Source organism: Salmo salar, chromosome ssa09 (assembly GCF_905237065.1).
Source record: "Salmo salar chromosome ssa09, Ssal_v3.1, whole genome shotgun sequence".
Taxonomy (NCBI): domain Eukaryota; kingdom Metazoa; phylum Chordata; class Actinopteri; order Salmoniformes; family Salmonidae; genus Salmo; species Salmo salar.
In genome coordinates, this window is record NC_059450.1 from 32,172,182 (window position 1) to 32,190,319 (window position 18,138).

General features: G+C 40.6%; 1 protein-coding gene across 4 annotated transcripts in view; it reads left to right on the forward strand.

The window, feature by feature from the left end:
* The window catches only part of LOC106611224 (A-kinase anchor protein 6), a 288,016-nt gene that overhangs the window by 12,781 nt on the left and 257,097 nt on the right, over positions 1-18,138 (forward strand). For all 4 annotated transcript variants that reach the window (XM_045723598.1, XM_045723597.1, XM_045723599.1 and 1 more), the window contains exon 2: positions 8,922-9,300. In XM_045723598.1, the coding sequence (XP_045579554.1) occupies positions 8,971-9,300 (330 nt within the window). In that variant the 5' untranslated portion in view covers positions 8,922-8,970. The remainder of the gene's footprint in view (positions 1-8,921; positions 9,301-18,138) is intronic.

Genomic DNA, 18,138 nt, shown 5'->3' on the forward strand with positions numbered 1-18,138 from the left:
AGTGCTCTGGGAAGCAGCCCCAAATCACTTAACCAAAATGATGCTATAGCCAGGCTATTGTGAATCATGGCTGGGCTGGAAATAGATTTTAAATGTGGTTAATGTCAATGTTACAGGTTTTACTGTAAAGCACTCTGCTGATATTGAAGTCATCAGAGACATGGGTGATTCAACACCCACCATGGTGCTTTGGTGTAGGAAAACAGTGATAGGTCAACTATCCTGGCTAAATAAATACAAATAGAATAGATTAATATGTTATGACTGTGTTGTCATATGATATAGCCTTGGCAGAGTTTGGAAAAGGCTGTTTGAGAGAGAGACTGAAATGAGATGCTTGACTGTGTAGATATTCTCTGTAGATATTCATCATCACTGAAACTGGGCAATGACTGTCTTACAATGCTTTTTTAAATGTATTTTTAATTTAATCTTTATTTACTAAGTAAGTCAGTTAAGAACAAACTCTTATTTACAATGACGGCCTACCCCGGCCAATCCTGGACGACGCTGGGCCAATTGTGCGCCGCCCTATTGGACTCCCAATTACGTCCGGATGTGATACAGCCTGGATTGCTGATATGGATTAAAGATATGTGGTCATCATTGTCATTCAGTACCTGTAGTCTCCCCCTCCCTATAGTCCCACTACATTGACTTATTAGATATGTAACACAAGTGGTTTTATCATGTTAGAGAGCTTGCCTTGGTCCTGAGCTCACATTTCTTTATAGGCTACATCTGATGATATCCTTCTTAGTCTGCTTGATTTCATGTTAAATAACCCAATTAATACCTAATGTGAATAGTTTTTCAAACAAGTTCTCTGTAACAAGGATAATGATTTGTGATGATTGGCTTGCCCTACCCAACACTACAGTATACTGTTCGCACCTTGTTTCTCCCTTCGGCTGATTCCACTATGTCTCTACGAACTGTGAACATGACGGGCCTGTGAGCCGCATTTGGCAACAGCAGCCAGGGGAACGGGACAGAGAAAGAGCTTGACCCATTTCAGGATTGCTAATTGACTCATTAAGGGACAGAGTGTTTCAGATTCTTCAGAAATGGTGATTAGGTCTAGTTTACAGTGACTGTCACATAAAATAGCACTTCGCTGATACACACACACACGAAGATTGTTCGTTTTGGATGACTCGTAGCCTGTAAAAGCATAATATCTGTGAAACTGTAGTTTGTTCAATATGTGGGGGGAAATAAGCATGATGTCACCATAAACAGAAGCCTTATTGTATTTTCCTTTTAATGAGGCACAGTCAGTAAAAATAATGACTTATCCTCATTAAAAGGAAAATACAATAAGGCTTCTGTTTATGGTGACATCATGCTTAGAGCAAGATGAAGTTCCCTTTAGATGCTGATCTAAGGCCAAATGTCGTTTTCAGTCTTTAATGGTTAAGATTTAGATTGGTGGTAGGGTAATCTGATGCTAGATCAGTGTTTATGGGCCCTTTAAGAGGCTGAGGAGGGTCATTAGCCGCATACAGCCCAGAGTGATGTAATAGCTCTGGAATAGACAGGGCCTCATTCAGCAAACCCCGCATGGTGGTGGTGGTGATCATGGTGGTGGTGAACATGATGGTGACGATGCACGTGATGATGCAAGTCTTGGTTCATAGACATCCACATGGCTCACCGGGACAGAGTCAAAGTGGTCCAATTCTCATCCTAAAATAGCCTAATTAATGAAAAAAAACATCAAATCAACAGTGGCATTATTTTCAATGAACTCTGCAACTCTTCCAACTATTTACATTTTTCACAACTGCCACCATTTTGACGCAAAACATTATAAAAGATATTTCATGCTGAAACCACATTAAACACCAATGGTATTCACTAAGTTTATCATTTATATTTAGGATAATGTTTTGCATCTTTGTCATTCTATTTTCTTATTTTAAAATCATTTCCGTAAACTATTTTATATATTTTACATGTGAAAAGGCTTACAGCTTAAAGGATGAGGTCCTGCAGGCAGGCAGGATGTAGGCGCCTGACCAATGATTAGCGAATAGGTGTGTCGGTGCTCCATTTACTTCTTCCACGCTCTCTTTACCAGTCAATATCTACCATAGGCTACCCCTACAATAACACACCTCGTGGAGATTTCAAAGGGGAGTGGCTTGGACTTGCAGAGATTCTCTCACACACAATCACATGGCTGAGGACAGTGCTATGCTGTTACTCTGGCTTGGCAGAGAGGAAGGCTGACTGTCAGTCAGGCAAACAGATGCACAGGGTGATTGGATTTACTCTTATCAATTGGCTTCTATTTCCATAGCCTTGGCCCGGCTTCACTACTTAGCATCATAGGATTTCCTTTTTTGGGCCGAGTGATCGGGATCAGGAATGCTGGGGGATATGGTCTGTGGACTACATCTGTAGTATGTGATCCATTATCGTTGGCCTGTAATTATTTTGTCAGGAGAGTGTTTAACTTGGAACGGCATAGCTGCAAATGGCACCCTGTTCCCTATTTAGTGCACTACTTCTGACACTGAGGGAGGCTAGCCAGGCCAAAGCAATGATGAAGAAGATATTAAGGTGTGCCCTCCCCACCTGCTCAGCATTTACTGGGAAGAAACATTCAGACAAACCTTGAGAATGTGCTCCTGGTGGGTGGAATTGATTTATATTTACAAGGTGTGTGTGTGTGTGAACTGTATCGGTTGCAGCAGTAAATAAAGGCTTTGTCATCTCCAGAATGAGCCCAGATGAGCCAGAAAGGTCAGGAGGTAATACAGATGTACAATTCAGTCATATGTCATTGTGTGGGCCACTTCTCATTGGTAGATGGAGCCATCAGTCAGGGTATCAGGACTTCTCATTGGTAGATGGAGGCCTCTCACTGTCATAGTGTCATAATAAAGCAGCAGGACGCAACGGCTCATCCAAGCCATTGATTTCTAATGACATACTTCACTGCCTCTCCACTCTATCAGCGAATGTTGTGTTTCCACTCACACTGGTCTGCTGTACTGGAGTGTAGAGGCATTCACTACTGTAAGTCGCTCTGGATAAGAGCGTCTGCTAAATGACTAAAATGTAAATGTAAAACATTGTTAATAGCTGCAACAGGAAGGCTACCACACAAAAGCCATGTGGAAGTGGCTGGCTTAATGTGATTTATTTTCTACTGCATCTCTTCATACAATGTACTAGCCATAGAAATAGAATGAATCTCATTTTAAGTCTAGGCCTATGGTTCTAACTTCTTAAGGGGTCGGTATGAATGAGTAAATATCTAAAATCACTGAACTATCTGTTAAGTTTCATTGGGTTTGTAATACAAGGTAATATGTTTAATCCAAAGGAAGGAGCAGATTGTCCAGCATGATATCATTTAGTGGCTACTGTAGGTAAAACATATTGGGTTGTTAAGCCTGTCCTAATTCAAAGGGAGACTAGGCGCATTAGACCACTGTAGTAATATTAGCTTCCACTGGATCCTATTGCTGGGTTTTAGAAGGGTTTAATGGGATGTAAGAGAGTGACATTTTCACTGTGTATGTTTTGTGATGAGTTTGCCAATGTTTGAGCGGCTTTGCATGTCTAAAAGCCTAACTAAATGTTTTAGACTGACGTTTTACAATAGTAATGGGATTTCATGTTTATTTGTAGACGGAGGCCTGATGCCATAATGTTACAGGTTCTTCTATGCTTTATCCTCACGATTCCAAAACCATGTCAAAATGGAGGAATCAGAAATGCTTGAAGGGCACACTGACACCCAACTAAGCTTTCCTTTAGATAGCATGCCTTTGCTTCGGGAAGCAGAGAGAATAACTCCTCAATTCCAGTATTACCATATCACATGTACAGTATTATCTGTTGAAGAACCACTGCAGGACATCTAGGATGTGGTTTGGGAAACCAGCTTTGGTTACAGGAGAGAGAGGGTGAGGATGAAGCACCAGATGGATTACAGCAGTGTTTCCCAAACTAGGCGTCCCGACTAGAGGTCGACCGATTATGATTTTTCAATACCGATTATTGGAGGATCAAAAAAAGCCGATACCAATTAATCGGACGATTTTTGTTTATATATATTTGTAATAATGACAATTACAACAATACTGAATGAACAATGAACACTTTTATTTGAACTTAATATAATACATCAATAAAAATCAATTTAGTCTCAAATAAATAATGAAACATGTTCAATTTGGTTGAAATAATGCAAAAACACAGTGTTGGAGAAGAAAGCAAAAGTGCAAAATATGTTCCATGTAAAAAAAGCTAACGTTTAAGTTCCTTGCCCAGAACATGAGAACATATGAAAGCTGGTGGTTCCTTTTAACATGAGTCTTCAATATTCACAGTTAAGAAGTTTTAGGCTGTAGTTATTATAAGACTATTTCTTTCTATACCATTTGTATTTCATAGACCTTTGACTATTGGATGTTCTTATAGGGACTATAGTATTGCCAGCCTAATCTCGGGAGTTGATAGGCTTGAAGTCATAAACATCCTCGACTTCGGCGATGTCATTTACAAAATAGCCTCCAACACTCTACTCAACAAATTGGATGCAGTCTATCACAGTGCCATCCGTTTTGTCACCAAAGCCCCATATACTACCCACCACTGCGACCTGCACGCTCTCGTTGGCTGGCCCTCGCTTCATACTCATCGCTAAACCCACTGGCTCCAGGTCATCTACAAGTCTCTGCTAGGTAAAGCCCCGCCTTATCTCAGCTCACTGGTCATCATAGCAGCACCCACCCGTAGCACGCACTCCAGCAGGTATATCTCACTGGTCCCCCCCCAAAGCCAATTCTTCCTTTGGCCGTCTCTCCTTCCAGTTCTCTGCTGCCAGTGACTGGAACGAACTGCAAAAATCACTAAAGCTGGAGACTCTTACCTCCCTCACTAGCTTTAAGCACCAGCTGTCAGAGCAGCTCACAGATCACTGCATCTGTACATAGCTCATCTGTAAATTAGCCCATCCAATCTACCTCATCCCCATACTGTATTTATTTATTTATTTATTTATTTATTTATTTATCTTCTTCCTTTGCACCCCAGTATCTCTACTTGCACACTCATCTTCTGCACATTCTACCATTCCAGTGTTTAATTGCTAAATTGTAATTACTTCACCACCATGGCCTATTTATTGCCTTACCTCTCTTATCCTACCTCATTTGCACATGCTAATTATAGATTTTTCTACTGTATTATTAGATTGTATGTTTGTTTATTCCATGTGTAACTCTGTGTTGTTGTATGTGTCGAACTGCTTTGCTTTATCTTGGCCAGATCGCAGTTGCAAATGAGAACTTGTTCTCAACTAGCCTACCTGGTTAAATAAAGGTGAAAAAAATTAAATAAACAGCACTGTGCTTCAAGCATTGCGAAAAGCTGCTGGCAAACACAGGAAAGTGCGGTTTGAATGAATGCTTACGAGCTTGCTGCTGCCTACCACCGCTCAGTCAGACTGCTCTATCAAATGTCAAATCATAGGCTTAATTATAATATAATAAACACACAGAAATACGAGCCTTGGGTCATTAATATGGTAAAATCCGTAAACTATCATTTTGAAAACAACAACATTTATTATTTTTGTGAAATAGGGAACCGTTCCATATTTTATCGAAAGGGTGGCAACCCTATGTCTAAATACTGCTGTTACATTGCACAACCTTCAATGTTATGTCATAATTGTGTGAAATTCTGGCAAATTAATTACAGTCTTTGTTAGAAAGAAATGGTCTTCACGCAGTTCTCAACGAGCCAGGCAACCCAAACTGCTGCATTTACCCTGACTCTGCTTACACTGAACGCAAGAGAAGTGACACAGTTTCTGGCACCGCATTGATTATATTCAACGCAGGACAAGCTAGTTAAACTAGTAATATCATCAACCATGTGTACTGTAATTAAGTAGTGATTATGTTTAGATTGATTGTTTTTTTATACGATACGTTTAATGCTATCTAGCAACTTACCATGGTTCCTTGCTGCCTGCACTCGTGTAACAGGTGGTCAGCCTGCTACGCAGTCTCCTCGTGGAGTGCAATATAATCAGCGTCCAAAAATGCCGATTACCAATTGTTATGAAAACTTGAAATTGGTTCTAATTAATCGGCCATTCCGATTAATCGTTGACCTCAAATCCCTACCCCAAGTGGGGTCGCCTGATTTGGAAATGCAGTTGCAAGAGAGAGAGAAAAATGCATTTGGTTCATAGAACCGGGGTTGCGTTTCTGTTTTCTTCCTAAACATGTGGCTCTATCTTTTGAATGGTTTAAGCTACAAAATCACCCCATCACTGAAAGATACTGTGAGAGTCTCAAGAACACGTATGTTCCCCTCTACAATTGCCCACAAGCCGTGCAGAACTCGTTGGAACAGAATGGACAAGATCAGACACAAAATCAAACTGGGGGAAAGAACATCATCACAAAGCAGTTTTTCATCCAACATTTTTATGCATGTCAGATAAAAGATGTCATGAAAGCCTGATAGAAACAGAAAATGTATCGGTAAACTTTCCAAAGGTGGGATCTCTTTGTGTTGGTAACATTTTATTATGAGAGACATGTCGGTAGAAACGCTTTTATGTGCAAATATTTACATAATGACCACCATATTAAAGTAAACTTGGAGTCACGCAATGACATGTTGAGTGGTCCTCCTACTGCAACTCGTCGGGAAAGCATGCAGTTTATTAGGCTACCGATTTTAAATAAATTATGATGAACTTCACAGAATGGTGATGAGTTTGATTCTCCTTTCCAATAAATATTGAGGGTCTTATTCTGATGACATGATGATCGATGCTTGGCTGCCTTTTGACAAAAATACAAATAATGTCCATAATAATCTCATCATGTAGGCTGTTGTCTACTCACACTGTATCTGCGAACTGTTAATATGGACAAAGTAGATAGAATATTGTTATTTGTCAAATGGCAGTCAGGTGTCAATTAACATGTCACCAAAATAAGACCTTGGATATTTATGGGAAAGGAGCATCAAGCTCATCACCTTGTACTTTCACCACCCTGTGAAGTTCATCAAAATTGATTTAATCTGTAGCCTAATAAACTGCATGTTTTCCTGATGAGATAGTGGGAGGACCACACGTCAGCCAAGCATCGATCATCATGTCCACAGAATAAGACCTTCGATAATTATGGGAAAGGAGCATCAAGCTCATCACCTTGCACTTTCATCACCCTGTGAAGTTCATAATTTATTTAATCTGGAGCCTAATAAACTGCATGGTTTCTCGAGTCATAGTAGGAGGACCACACAGCGTGACTCCAAGTTTACTTCGATTCGATAGTTATTATATAAATATTTGCACATAAAGGCGCTTCAACCGCTAAAGGCGCTTCTCACATAATTAATTTTACAGACACAAAAAGATCCCACCATGTCGAACAAACAAATTGTTTGTAGTCATTTATAAAATTGTACCTGGCATTTCATGTTTTCCATCAGCCCAGTGCCATTACTTTTTTCATGCAGCAGGTAATTAATCCACATGGCTGGATGGAAACGTGGTTAGTGATGTTCTTTTCTATACAGAATATCATACAAAGTGATTGCCTGATGTTATTCTGAACTGCCCAATACCCTTCTGATGCATTTCAGTCACTTCAAACCATACTGTCTTCAGATTTAAATACTGTCAGACTGATTTTAAATAGACTGTCATAGCCAAATTAAAAAAGTAAACGTTGGCCGTTGGAACACAAACCTTATCTTATTGGTTCTCCCCTTACCAGCTGGAGGTTCAGTAGCCATCTTGGCCAGGTGTGGAGCAGAACATTGACTGATTGACTACTGCTTTTGGCAGTATAATCATAGCGAATTAGAGGGGACAGTGATTAACATGCAGGGATAAAGTGTGTGCAGACAGGCAGACAGAGAATGCTGTCTGGTTTAAGCAGTTCATGTCGGTGGTGGTTTGTGGACGTTGTTGGGTCTAATTTACAGTGCCTTCGGAAAGTATTCAGACCCCTTGACTTTTTCCACATTTTGTTACGTTACAGCCACATTCTAAAATTGATTAAATTGTTGTTTTCCCCCTCATCAATCTACACACAATAACCCAATGACAAAGGGTTTTTATTTGGATTTCATATAATTGACATACACAAAATAGTCCAAATTGGTGAAGTAAAAAAAATTACTTGTTAAAAAAAAAAGAAAATGGAAAAGTGTTGCGTGCATATGTATTCACCCCCTTTGCTATGAAGCCCCTAAATAAGATCTTGTGCAATTCGTTAAATAAAGTCCACCTGTCTGCAATATAAGTGTCACATGATCTCAGTAGATATACACCTGTTCTGAAAGGCCCCAGAGTCTGTAACACCACTAAGGAAGGGCCACCACCAAGCAAGCGGCACCATGAAGACCAAGGAGCTCCCCAAACAGGTCAGGGACAAAGTTGTGGAGAAGTACAGATCAGGGTTGGGTTATAAAAAAATATCCGTAACTTTGAACATCCGATGGAGCACCATTAAATCCATTATTGTTTGTTTCACAAGAAAAAATATTTTGCGTCTTCAAAGTGGTAGGCATGTTGTGTAAATCAAATGATACAAACCCCCCAAAATCTATTTTAATTCCAGGTTGTAAGGCAACAAAATAGGAAAAATGTCAAGGGGGTGAATACTTTCCTCAAGCCACTGTAGCTCTGCTAATATTAGTTGTCTCTGTAGAACAACGACTGATTTATTCCCCAGCCGAGCATGAATGGGACTGTTTATGGATTTGCAACAGAAAATACCCAGTTGGCTTCCCTCTGTATAAATAAAATATTCTCTGGCAGCTGTACAGTTATTAATGAATGTTTCTGTCCTTTCTTCCGCCTTCCTTCCTTCTGCCCTGTCCTCCTTCCCTTCATCCCTCTTTCCCTCTCTGTCTCTCTGCAGCTGATTTGAGAACGGCCCTATCAACTATAGGATCTAGCTGTTATTCACCATGAATGTTGCGGTGTCTCCCATGGCCAGAGAGGCTGCCTCACCCATGATCACCTCCGTCACGCCCAGCTTTGAGGAGGAGGCAGGCCCCAGCCTCAGCCGGGGTGGTCTCTGTAGAGAAGGGCTGGCCCAGGAGAGGGACCCGGCCTGGAGGTATCAGAACCAGAAGCCCCCTCCCCTCCACACAGGGGCGGACTGGAAGGTGGTGCTGCACCTGCCTGAGATTGAGACATGGCTGAGGGCCACCACTGACAGGGTCCGGGATCTCTCCCACTCTGTCCACCAGGACTCAGTCAACAAACACCTGGACGTACACCTAGTGCAGCTCAAGGTAAGAGGAACTAGACACTCAATAGGCTCTTATCTCATATTATTATAATGATTATATTATGATTTCAAAGGGCCTAGTAGCAAAGAACTACCCTGGGCCCGTGTTCACAAAGTGTCTCAGAATACAGCACCCGATGTCATAGGAAGGCCAAAAAGATCATCAAGGACATCAACCACCCTAGCCACTGCCTGTTCACCCCGCTACCATCCAGAAGGCGAGGTCAGTACAAATGCATCCAAGCTGCGACCGAGAGATAGAAGTTGTTTTTCAATCTCAAGGCCATCAGACTATTAAACAGCCATCAATAATGCAGAGAGGCTGCTGCCTACATACAGACTTGAAATCATTGGCCACTTTAATAAATGGATCACTAGTCACTTTAATAATGGCACTTTAATAATGTTTACATATCTTGCATTACTCATCACATACTATATTTTCTACCATCTATTGCGTCTTGCCTATGCCGCTCAGTCATCGCTCATCCATATATTTATATGTACATATTCTTATTCCATGCCTTGTTAGATTACTTGTTAGATATTACTGCACTGTCAGAACAAGAAGCACACGCATTTCACCTCACTCGCAATAACATCTGCTAACCATGTGTATGTGACCAATAAAATTTGATATGATTTTGATTTGAATAGCAGCTCTAATCTACGAGTGGTTTTCCCTTTTCAATAAGATTATATTGACATGGAGTACCTGATCCTAGATCAGCACTCCTACTCTGAGATCCTTTGTGAATATATGACCCTGGTCCCATATCTGTTTTGGCTGTTGTTATGGTCCTGAGGTCATTGTCATTGCCAGACAAGAGACAGCACAAACTGATCTGGGACCAGCATAGCAAAGAACACTGTCAGATGCAGAATTGGCCAACATCACATCCCAGTATAACGACCCTGTAGGAGGAAGAGGTGATTAGATATAATGAGGGGAGCTGTACCTTCTCAGTAGCCTTGGAGCTGGACTGGTCTGTTGTGACTTAGCGAGGTCTGCAGTCAGACTCAATACTCAGGGTTTGTCCCAAATGGCAACCTATTCCCTATATTGTGCACATCTTTTGACCAGAGCTGATAGGGCTCTGGTCAAAAGCAGTGCACCATATAGCGAATAGGGTGCCATTTGGGACATAGCCTCGCATCAATGTTTAGAGAGAATCCATTCTCCCTCCCAACCCTAGTGCAGCAGTGCAGAGACTAGCCAGTCCAGGATATGAGTTGGCAGATAGCGGCTATTTTGAAGAAGGTTTTACTTGCAATTATGGTGAATTGTGGTTGTTTTACAGTACCTACCTTAGTTGAATGAAGGTACATACTAAAATGTAAATGTAGACAACTGGGCTTAGTACTGAAGGCTGATGGGCTCAAGCTCTGGGGGTACCTAGGGAGTGTCGTGTCTTTGGCTATGCCGGATTAAGTGATATGACATGCTATTCTATAAAATCCTTTCTCTGTAATTAATATTACCTGATTAAGCTAATCAGGTAGACAATTAACTAGAAAGTCAGGGCACCACCAAAGAGTGTTTATAGAGCTGTTATCTTCCGAATAAACTCTTAAAGACCTAGTAATATTTTACATCAATAGCAGTCAATATTAATCGTCACCTTATTTCAGTCTCATCTGAACATCGTAGAATTCTTGGTTATCTTCAAGAACCCTGGCTAACAAGTTGAATCAGCAATACAACATTTGGTTTAATTATTTATTTACTAAATACCTAACTAATCACAGAATTACATATACACAGAATGCAAATTATGTCATACAGAAAACGTCCCTGGTGGATGGAGCCGACATGATGGCTGGTTACACAAAGGAAATGGGGTTGGGTTTGAGTGAAAGAGCGGGAAGACTGACGAACAAAGGGAGAAGCTATGCTATCGTATATACAGTTATTACAGTCTAAATTACCGCCCATTTGGAAAAGGAAAATGCAATCAATATTTACTCCGAGCTGCGCCTCAATAGGTTGGTTGTAGATGGAAGGCCGTGTTGCCCAACAGAGATCTTCCTGTCCTCGGAAGAATGTCTCTGGTGGTAAACTGGATACGTTGTAGTATCGTCGTTGTGTGTTAGACTGGTTCCGTCGTCCGTCCTTTCCTAGCCCACGTTTACAGCGGCCGCTGCTAACTCAACGGCTAGGAGGTATCACTTCTGTAGTGAATAAGAGTTCAAAGTTTATACCATTCGCAACAAAAGCTCACGCTGAGGTTGGCTTAGTTCTGTAGTTGACATGTTAGTCCTTTTAACGTGGAACCGTCGTCCTCACGTCCTCGGAACAGCTTATTATCTGAATCCTTCTGACATCGGACTGTCGCCCTAATGTACCCGGATCAGAAAGTTATATTTTCGTAAAGGGCTTATATAGTGGAGGGAGAGAAGGGTGTGTTGCATAGTTTATAACCAATGTATCTTCACATGGGCGGGGCCACTGAGTTGAGCATAGTTCACTCATGAAAACCCAATTCTCTCATTTGGAAGCTAAAATTACATTTAATCTTTTCACAAATAGTTTCATATTTAAACATTTAAATTGCACAAAAATTCCATGTGAATCTGATAACTATAATGTGTAGACTTTCCAGGATACAGTTTATGTCGTCCTGTCATTAATAAGAATGTCTCAGATGACAACTGAACTGACGTCATATTCATTAAGTACCAATGCATATTTTCAACTGGTTGGATTACCGAAATATGGTTCCTTTCCCCCCACCTTTTGGTGTTCCCCGATTCACTATGTTTAACAAAGGCTTTTCAAGAGTCCTTCAGTAGAGTCAAGAGAGGAAAGGGAGAAAGGTATTTATTTACCTTACCCACAGGCCAAGGTCATGACAGGAGGTTCTCCCTTTAGACTGCCAGATGCGTGCGTGCGTGTGTACAAATGTCTACAAATCAGGCTGATGGGGTATCTATCTGGAGAAACTCTTCTCTCTATAGACTGGCTGATCAATCAGCTGATGGTCTTATTGGATTATGTTAGGGGACAATGTTGGACCAGCCCTCAGTAGCCCTCTAATAAAAACAGGAAATGGAGGAACGTAATTAGTTCAGCTGCAGCCACACTCAAGGCTTTGGGAATGGCAGAATGTGTTTCCACAGAATTGGGATCTGGGTCCTAGTCACTAAGTAGGAGTAGAGTAGGAGTGCTGCAATCAGTTTAGCCTTTTTAAATCATAATGAATAAGAGGATAGACCTGATCCTAGATCAGCACTCTTGCTCTGAGACACTTTGGGGTCAGTTTGCAATAAGAATCCCAGTACTGTAACAGCAAAACTCTAGTGCAGTGGTTCCCAAACTGTGGGGCGGGCCGGCAGGGCGGTTATTCTTTTTTTGTTGAATGAAGGAGCTCAGTCCGGCTTCCATCTAACATTTTTTTTGCTAGGTTTTTTAGCCCATGGATTTTGTAATGTTCGAGTCACTGAAATATCACATTAATACACATTAGACATGGCAAAATGTGTAGAATTGCAAGAAAATGGGCTTTAAACCTACAACATTTTCTCTCCGCCAACAAGAGGGGTGCAATTAAAGCCTTTAAGGCTGGGGAAACTCCAGGGCTGGATGGCATACCAGTGGAAGTATACCAAACTTTTTTTGATATACAGTACTCAGAGGACCATTATTAGCATGTTTTAACCACTCCTATATAAATGGTAGATTATCGGACACGCAACAATGTCTGATCTCATTCTTACTGAAACAGGATCCAAGTGGTATATATAAAGATCCAGTCCATTTAAAAACTTGGAGACCTCTTACACTTCAGTGTTGTGATGCAAAAATTCAAGCTAAATGCTTGGCGCATAGAATTAAAAAGGTATTGTCAGATATTATTAATCCTAATCACACAGTTTTTTTACGATACATTGGAGATAATATAAGACAAGTACTGGAAACAATAGAATACTATGAAATATCGGGAACACCAGGCCTGGTTTTCATAGATGATTTTGAAAGGCTTTTGATAAAGTACGACTGGAGTTTATATATAAATGCCTAGAATATTTCAATTTTGGAGAATCTCTTATCAAATGGGTTAAAGTTATGTATAGTAAACCTAGGTGTAAAATAGTAAATAATAGCAACATCTCAGACAGTTTTAAACTGTCAAGAGGAGTAAAACAAGGTTGTCCACAATCGGCATATCTATTTATTATTGACATCGACTTGTTAGCTGTTAAAGTTAGATCCAACAATAATATTAAGGGATTAAAAATCCGTGGCTTAAAAACAAAGGTGTCATTGTACGCTGATGATTCATGTTTTCTTGGGTAGGCAGACCATTCCATAAAAATTGATCTCTATAGGAGAAAGCCCTGCCTCCAGCTGTTTGCTTAGAAATTCTAGGGACAATTAGGAGGCCTGCGTCTTGTGACCGTAGCGTACGTGTAGGTATGTACGGCAGGACCAAATCGGAAAAATAGGTAGGAGTAAGCCCATGTAATGCTTTGTAGGTTAGCAGTAAAACCATGAAATCAGCCCTTGCCTTAACAGGAAGCCAGTGTAGGGAGGCTAGCACTGGAGTAATATGATCACCTTTTTTGGTTATAGTCAGGATTCTACAGCCATATTTAGCACTAACTGAAGTTTATTTAGTGCTTTATCCAGGTAGCCGGAAAGTAGAGCATTGCAGTAGTCTAACCTAGAAGTGACAAAAGTATGGATTCATTTTTCTGCATCATTTTTGGACAGAAAAGTTCTGATTTTTGCAATGTTACGTAGATGGAAAAAAGCTGTCCTTGAAACAGTCTTGATATGTTCGTCAAAAAGAGATCAGGGTCCAGAGTGACGCCGAGGTCCTTCACAGTTTTATTTGAGACGACTGTACAACTATCAAGATTAATTGTCAGATTCAACAGAAGATCTCTTTGTTTCTTGGGACCTAGAACAAGCATCTCTGTTTTGTCCGAGTTTAAAAGTAGAAAGTTTGCAGCCATCCACTTCCTTATGTCTGAAACACAGGCTTCTAGCGAGGGCAATTTTGGGGCTTCACCATGTTTCATTGAAATGTACAGCTGTGTGTCATCCGCATAGCAGTGAGAGTTAACATTATGTTTTTGAATGACATCCCCAAGAGGTAAAATATATAGTGAAAACAATAGTGATCCTAAAACGGAACCTTGAGGAACACCGAAATTTACAGTTGATTTGTCAGAGGACAAACCATTCACAGAGACAAACTGATATCTTTCCGACAGATAAGATCTAAACCAGGCCAGAAGTTGTCCGTGTAGACCAATTTGGGTTTCCAATCTCTCCAAAAGAATGTGGTGATCAATGGTATCAAAAGCAGCACTAAGTTCTAGGAGCACGAGGACAGATGCAGAGCCTCGGTCTGACACCATTAAAAGGTAATTTACCACCTTCACAAGTGCAGTCTCGATGCTATGATGGGGTCTAAAACCAGACTGAAGCATTTCGTATACATTGTTTGTCTTCAGGAAGGCATCGAGTTGCTGCGATACAGCTTTTTCTAAAATCTTTGAGAGGAATGGAAGATTCGATATAGGCTGATAGTTTTTTATATTTTCTGGGTCAAGGTTTGGCCTTTTCAAGAGAGGCTTAATTAACCGCCGCTTTTAGTGAGTTTGGTACACATCCGGTGGATAGAGAGCCGTTTATTATGTTCAACATATGAGGGCCAAGCACAGGAAGCAGCTCTTTCAGTAGTTTAATTGGAATAGGGTCCAGTATGCAGCTTGAAGGTTTAGAGGCTATGATTATTTTCATCATTGTGTCAAGAGATATAGTACTAAAACACTTGAGTGTCTCCCTTGATCCTAGGTCCTGGTAGAGTTGTGCAGACTCAGGACAACTGAGCTTTGGAGGAATACGCAGATTTAAAGAGGAGTCCGTAATTTGCTTTCTAATGATCATGATCTTTTCCTCAAAGAAGTTCATGAATTTATTACTGCTGAAGTGAAAGCCATCCTCTCTTGGGGAATGCTGCTTTTTAGGTAGCTTTGCGACAGTATCAAAAATTCATTTCGGATTGTTCTTATTTTCCTCAATTAACTTGGAAAAATAGGATGATCGAGCAGCAGTGAGGGCTCTTCGATACTGCACGGTACTGTCTTTCCAAGCTAGTCGGAAGACTTCCAGTTTGGTGTGGTGCCATTTCCGTCCCAATTTTCTGGAAGCATGCTTCAGAGCTCGGGTATTTTCTGTATACCAGGGAGCTAGTTTCTTATGAGAAATGTTTTTCGTTTTTAGGGGTGCAACTGCATCCAGGATATTGCGCAATGTTAAATTGAGTTCCTCAGTTAAGTGGTTAATTGATTTTTGTCCTCTGACGTCCTTGGGTAGGCAGATGGAGTCTGGAAGGGCATCACAGTTTACCTATTTACTTATGGTTTTGCCTACACCTAATGACCTGCTTGTTAATTATTTTTTTTACCTTTATTTAACTAGGCTTGTCAGTTAAGAACAAATTGTTATTTTCAATGACAGCCTAGGAACAGTGGGTTAACTGCCTTGTTCAGGGGCAGAACAACAGATTTTCACCTTGTCAGCTTGAGGATTCAATCTTGCAACCTTTCAGTTACTAGTCCAACGCTCTTACCACTAGGCTACCTGCCGTCCCAAAAATGATATGAACAAAAAAATATTCAATTTCTTTTGGAATGGCAAGCCAGACAAAATTTAAAGGGCCTATTTTTATATAATGAATATGAATTCTGAGGGCATAAATGATTAAATATTAAAGCATTAGACCTCTCACTAAAGGCATCAGTCATACAAAAGTTATACTTAAATCTGAAATGGTTCTCTAGTTAATTGGTAGGAATGTCTCACCCCATGTTCAAGAATGGCCTTTTCCCCTTTATTCAGATTACAACTGCACACTTTCGGTTGTTTGAAAACGAAATCATCTCCAAAATATAGTTATTTTTTAAACAAGCCTTAGAAAGTTGGTTTTAATTTCAGTTTAAACCACCTGAAAAGACAGAACAAATAATACTTAAATATTGCGGTTAAAATCAAATATACTAATTGATAAAAACATATTTTTTGATAAAATGCTTAAAAAATGTATAATTTTTGTAAATTATATCATAAATACAACTGGTGGAGTTATGTCACACATGCAGCTAACACAGACTGCTCTCCCCAAATTACAACCAACTAATTGCAGCATTACCACAAAAATGGAAGAGGCAAGTAGAAGGGGGAAAAAGTAAGGAACTTGTCTGTCGGCCCTGCATTAAAGAACATAAATGGTTAAAGAAAATTGTGATAAATAAAAACAGACCAATTTCATTTAAGGACCAAAAAATCTACAGCTGTGCCATATAAATTGCAAAATAGTTGGGAAGAGATTTTCGATGTACCCATTCCATGGCACATGGTTTATGAATTGACATGCAAAACAATGCTGGATTCAAAACTTCAAATTTTTCAATTGAAATTATTATACAAAATTCTTGCAACCAATAGAATGTTATATATATGGGGGAGACAATCTTCCCAGCTCTGCAGATTTTGCTTTTCCATATGTAGCTCGTTTTTGGTCACAGGTCCAGGAATGGCTGAAGAATTGCACCATTTTCTAGCACTAACGCTGCAGATAGCAATGCTGGAAGGGGAGCCTAAGCAATAAAGTTTGGCAACCCCTGCTCTGGAGAAGTCTTGATGTGAACATATGTTTTCATAGAGAGCAAAATGTCAAAAATCGACTCTGTGTTGAGTTGTTTCCATTACACTACCAGCTTGGTAACAAGTAGAGAAACTATTTACTAGTTTACTTCTCAACATGGTGACTGATATACTGTATATTAAGTCTGGTTCAGAATGTGTTTTTAGCCGACTCCACTTACTATTGTTGTCATACCATACTCATCCCATATACACTATATATACAAAATATATAAAACAGCAAGCAATGCAGATGTAGAAGCATGGTGGCTATGAAAAACTCCCTAGAAAGGCAGGAACCTAGGAAGAAACCTAGAGAGAAACCAGGCTCTGAGGGGTGGACAGTCCTCTTCTGGCTGTGCGGGATGGAGATTACAGTACATGGCCAAGAGATGTTCAAACGTTCATAGATGACCAGCAGGGTCAAATAATAATAATCCGTAGTTGTAGAAGGTGCAAAAGGTCAGCACCTCAGGAGTAAATGTCAGTTGGCTTTTCATAGCCAATCATTCAGAGTTAGAGACAGCAGGTGCGGTAGAGAGAGAGAGTCGAAAACAGCAGGTCCGGGACAAGGTAGCACAGGCCAGGGTTCCATAGCCGCAGGCAGAACAGTTGAAACTGGATGGATAGTCTATCTACCTCTCCCTGCCTGGGTCTGAAATGGCACCCTATTCTCTATGTAGTTCACTACCTTTGACTAGGGAATGAAAGTAGTGCACTATATTGGGAATAAGGTGACATTTCAGATGCACCCATGCCTGCTTAGACAGATCTCTCCTTTCTCCAGTTGAAGCTGCGCATTGTCTGTCTGTCTGGGGAATGCTGAGCATGTGACCTGATTCAGTATCTGGTTCCGTATTCACAAAGTGCTCAGAGTAGAAGTGCTGATGTAGGATCAGTTTAACTTTTCATGCCGTAATGAATAAGACAAGGAGGACCTGACCCTAGATCAGCACTCTCTGAGCCAATTTGTGAATACAGGTAAAGTGGCTGACTTCTTTGTTACTGTGGTTTGCTTCCAATGAGACAGTGAGTCAGACAGGTTGACGTATTGCCTGGCCAGGGCTCCTCTGGCTCGGTGTCATCGATAAAGATGTGTTCCCGGTCAAATACACCCCCCAAACCAGAGTATAATGGTCTCCCTGCTCTAAAACTGTTTCCCAACTCCGGTCCTCGAGTACCCCC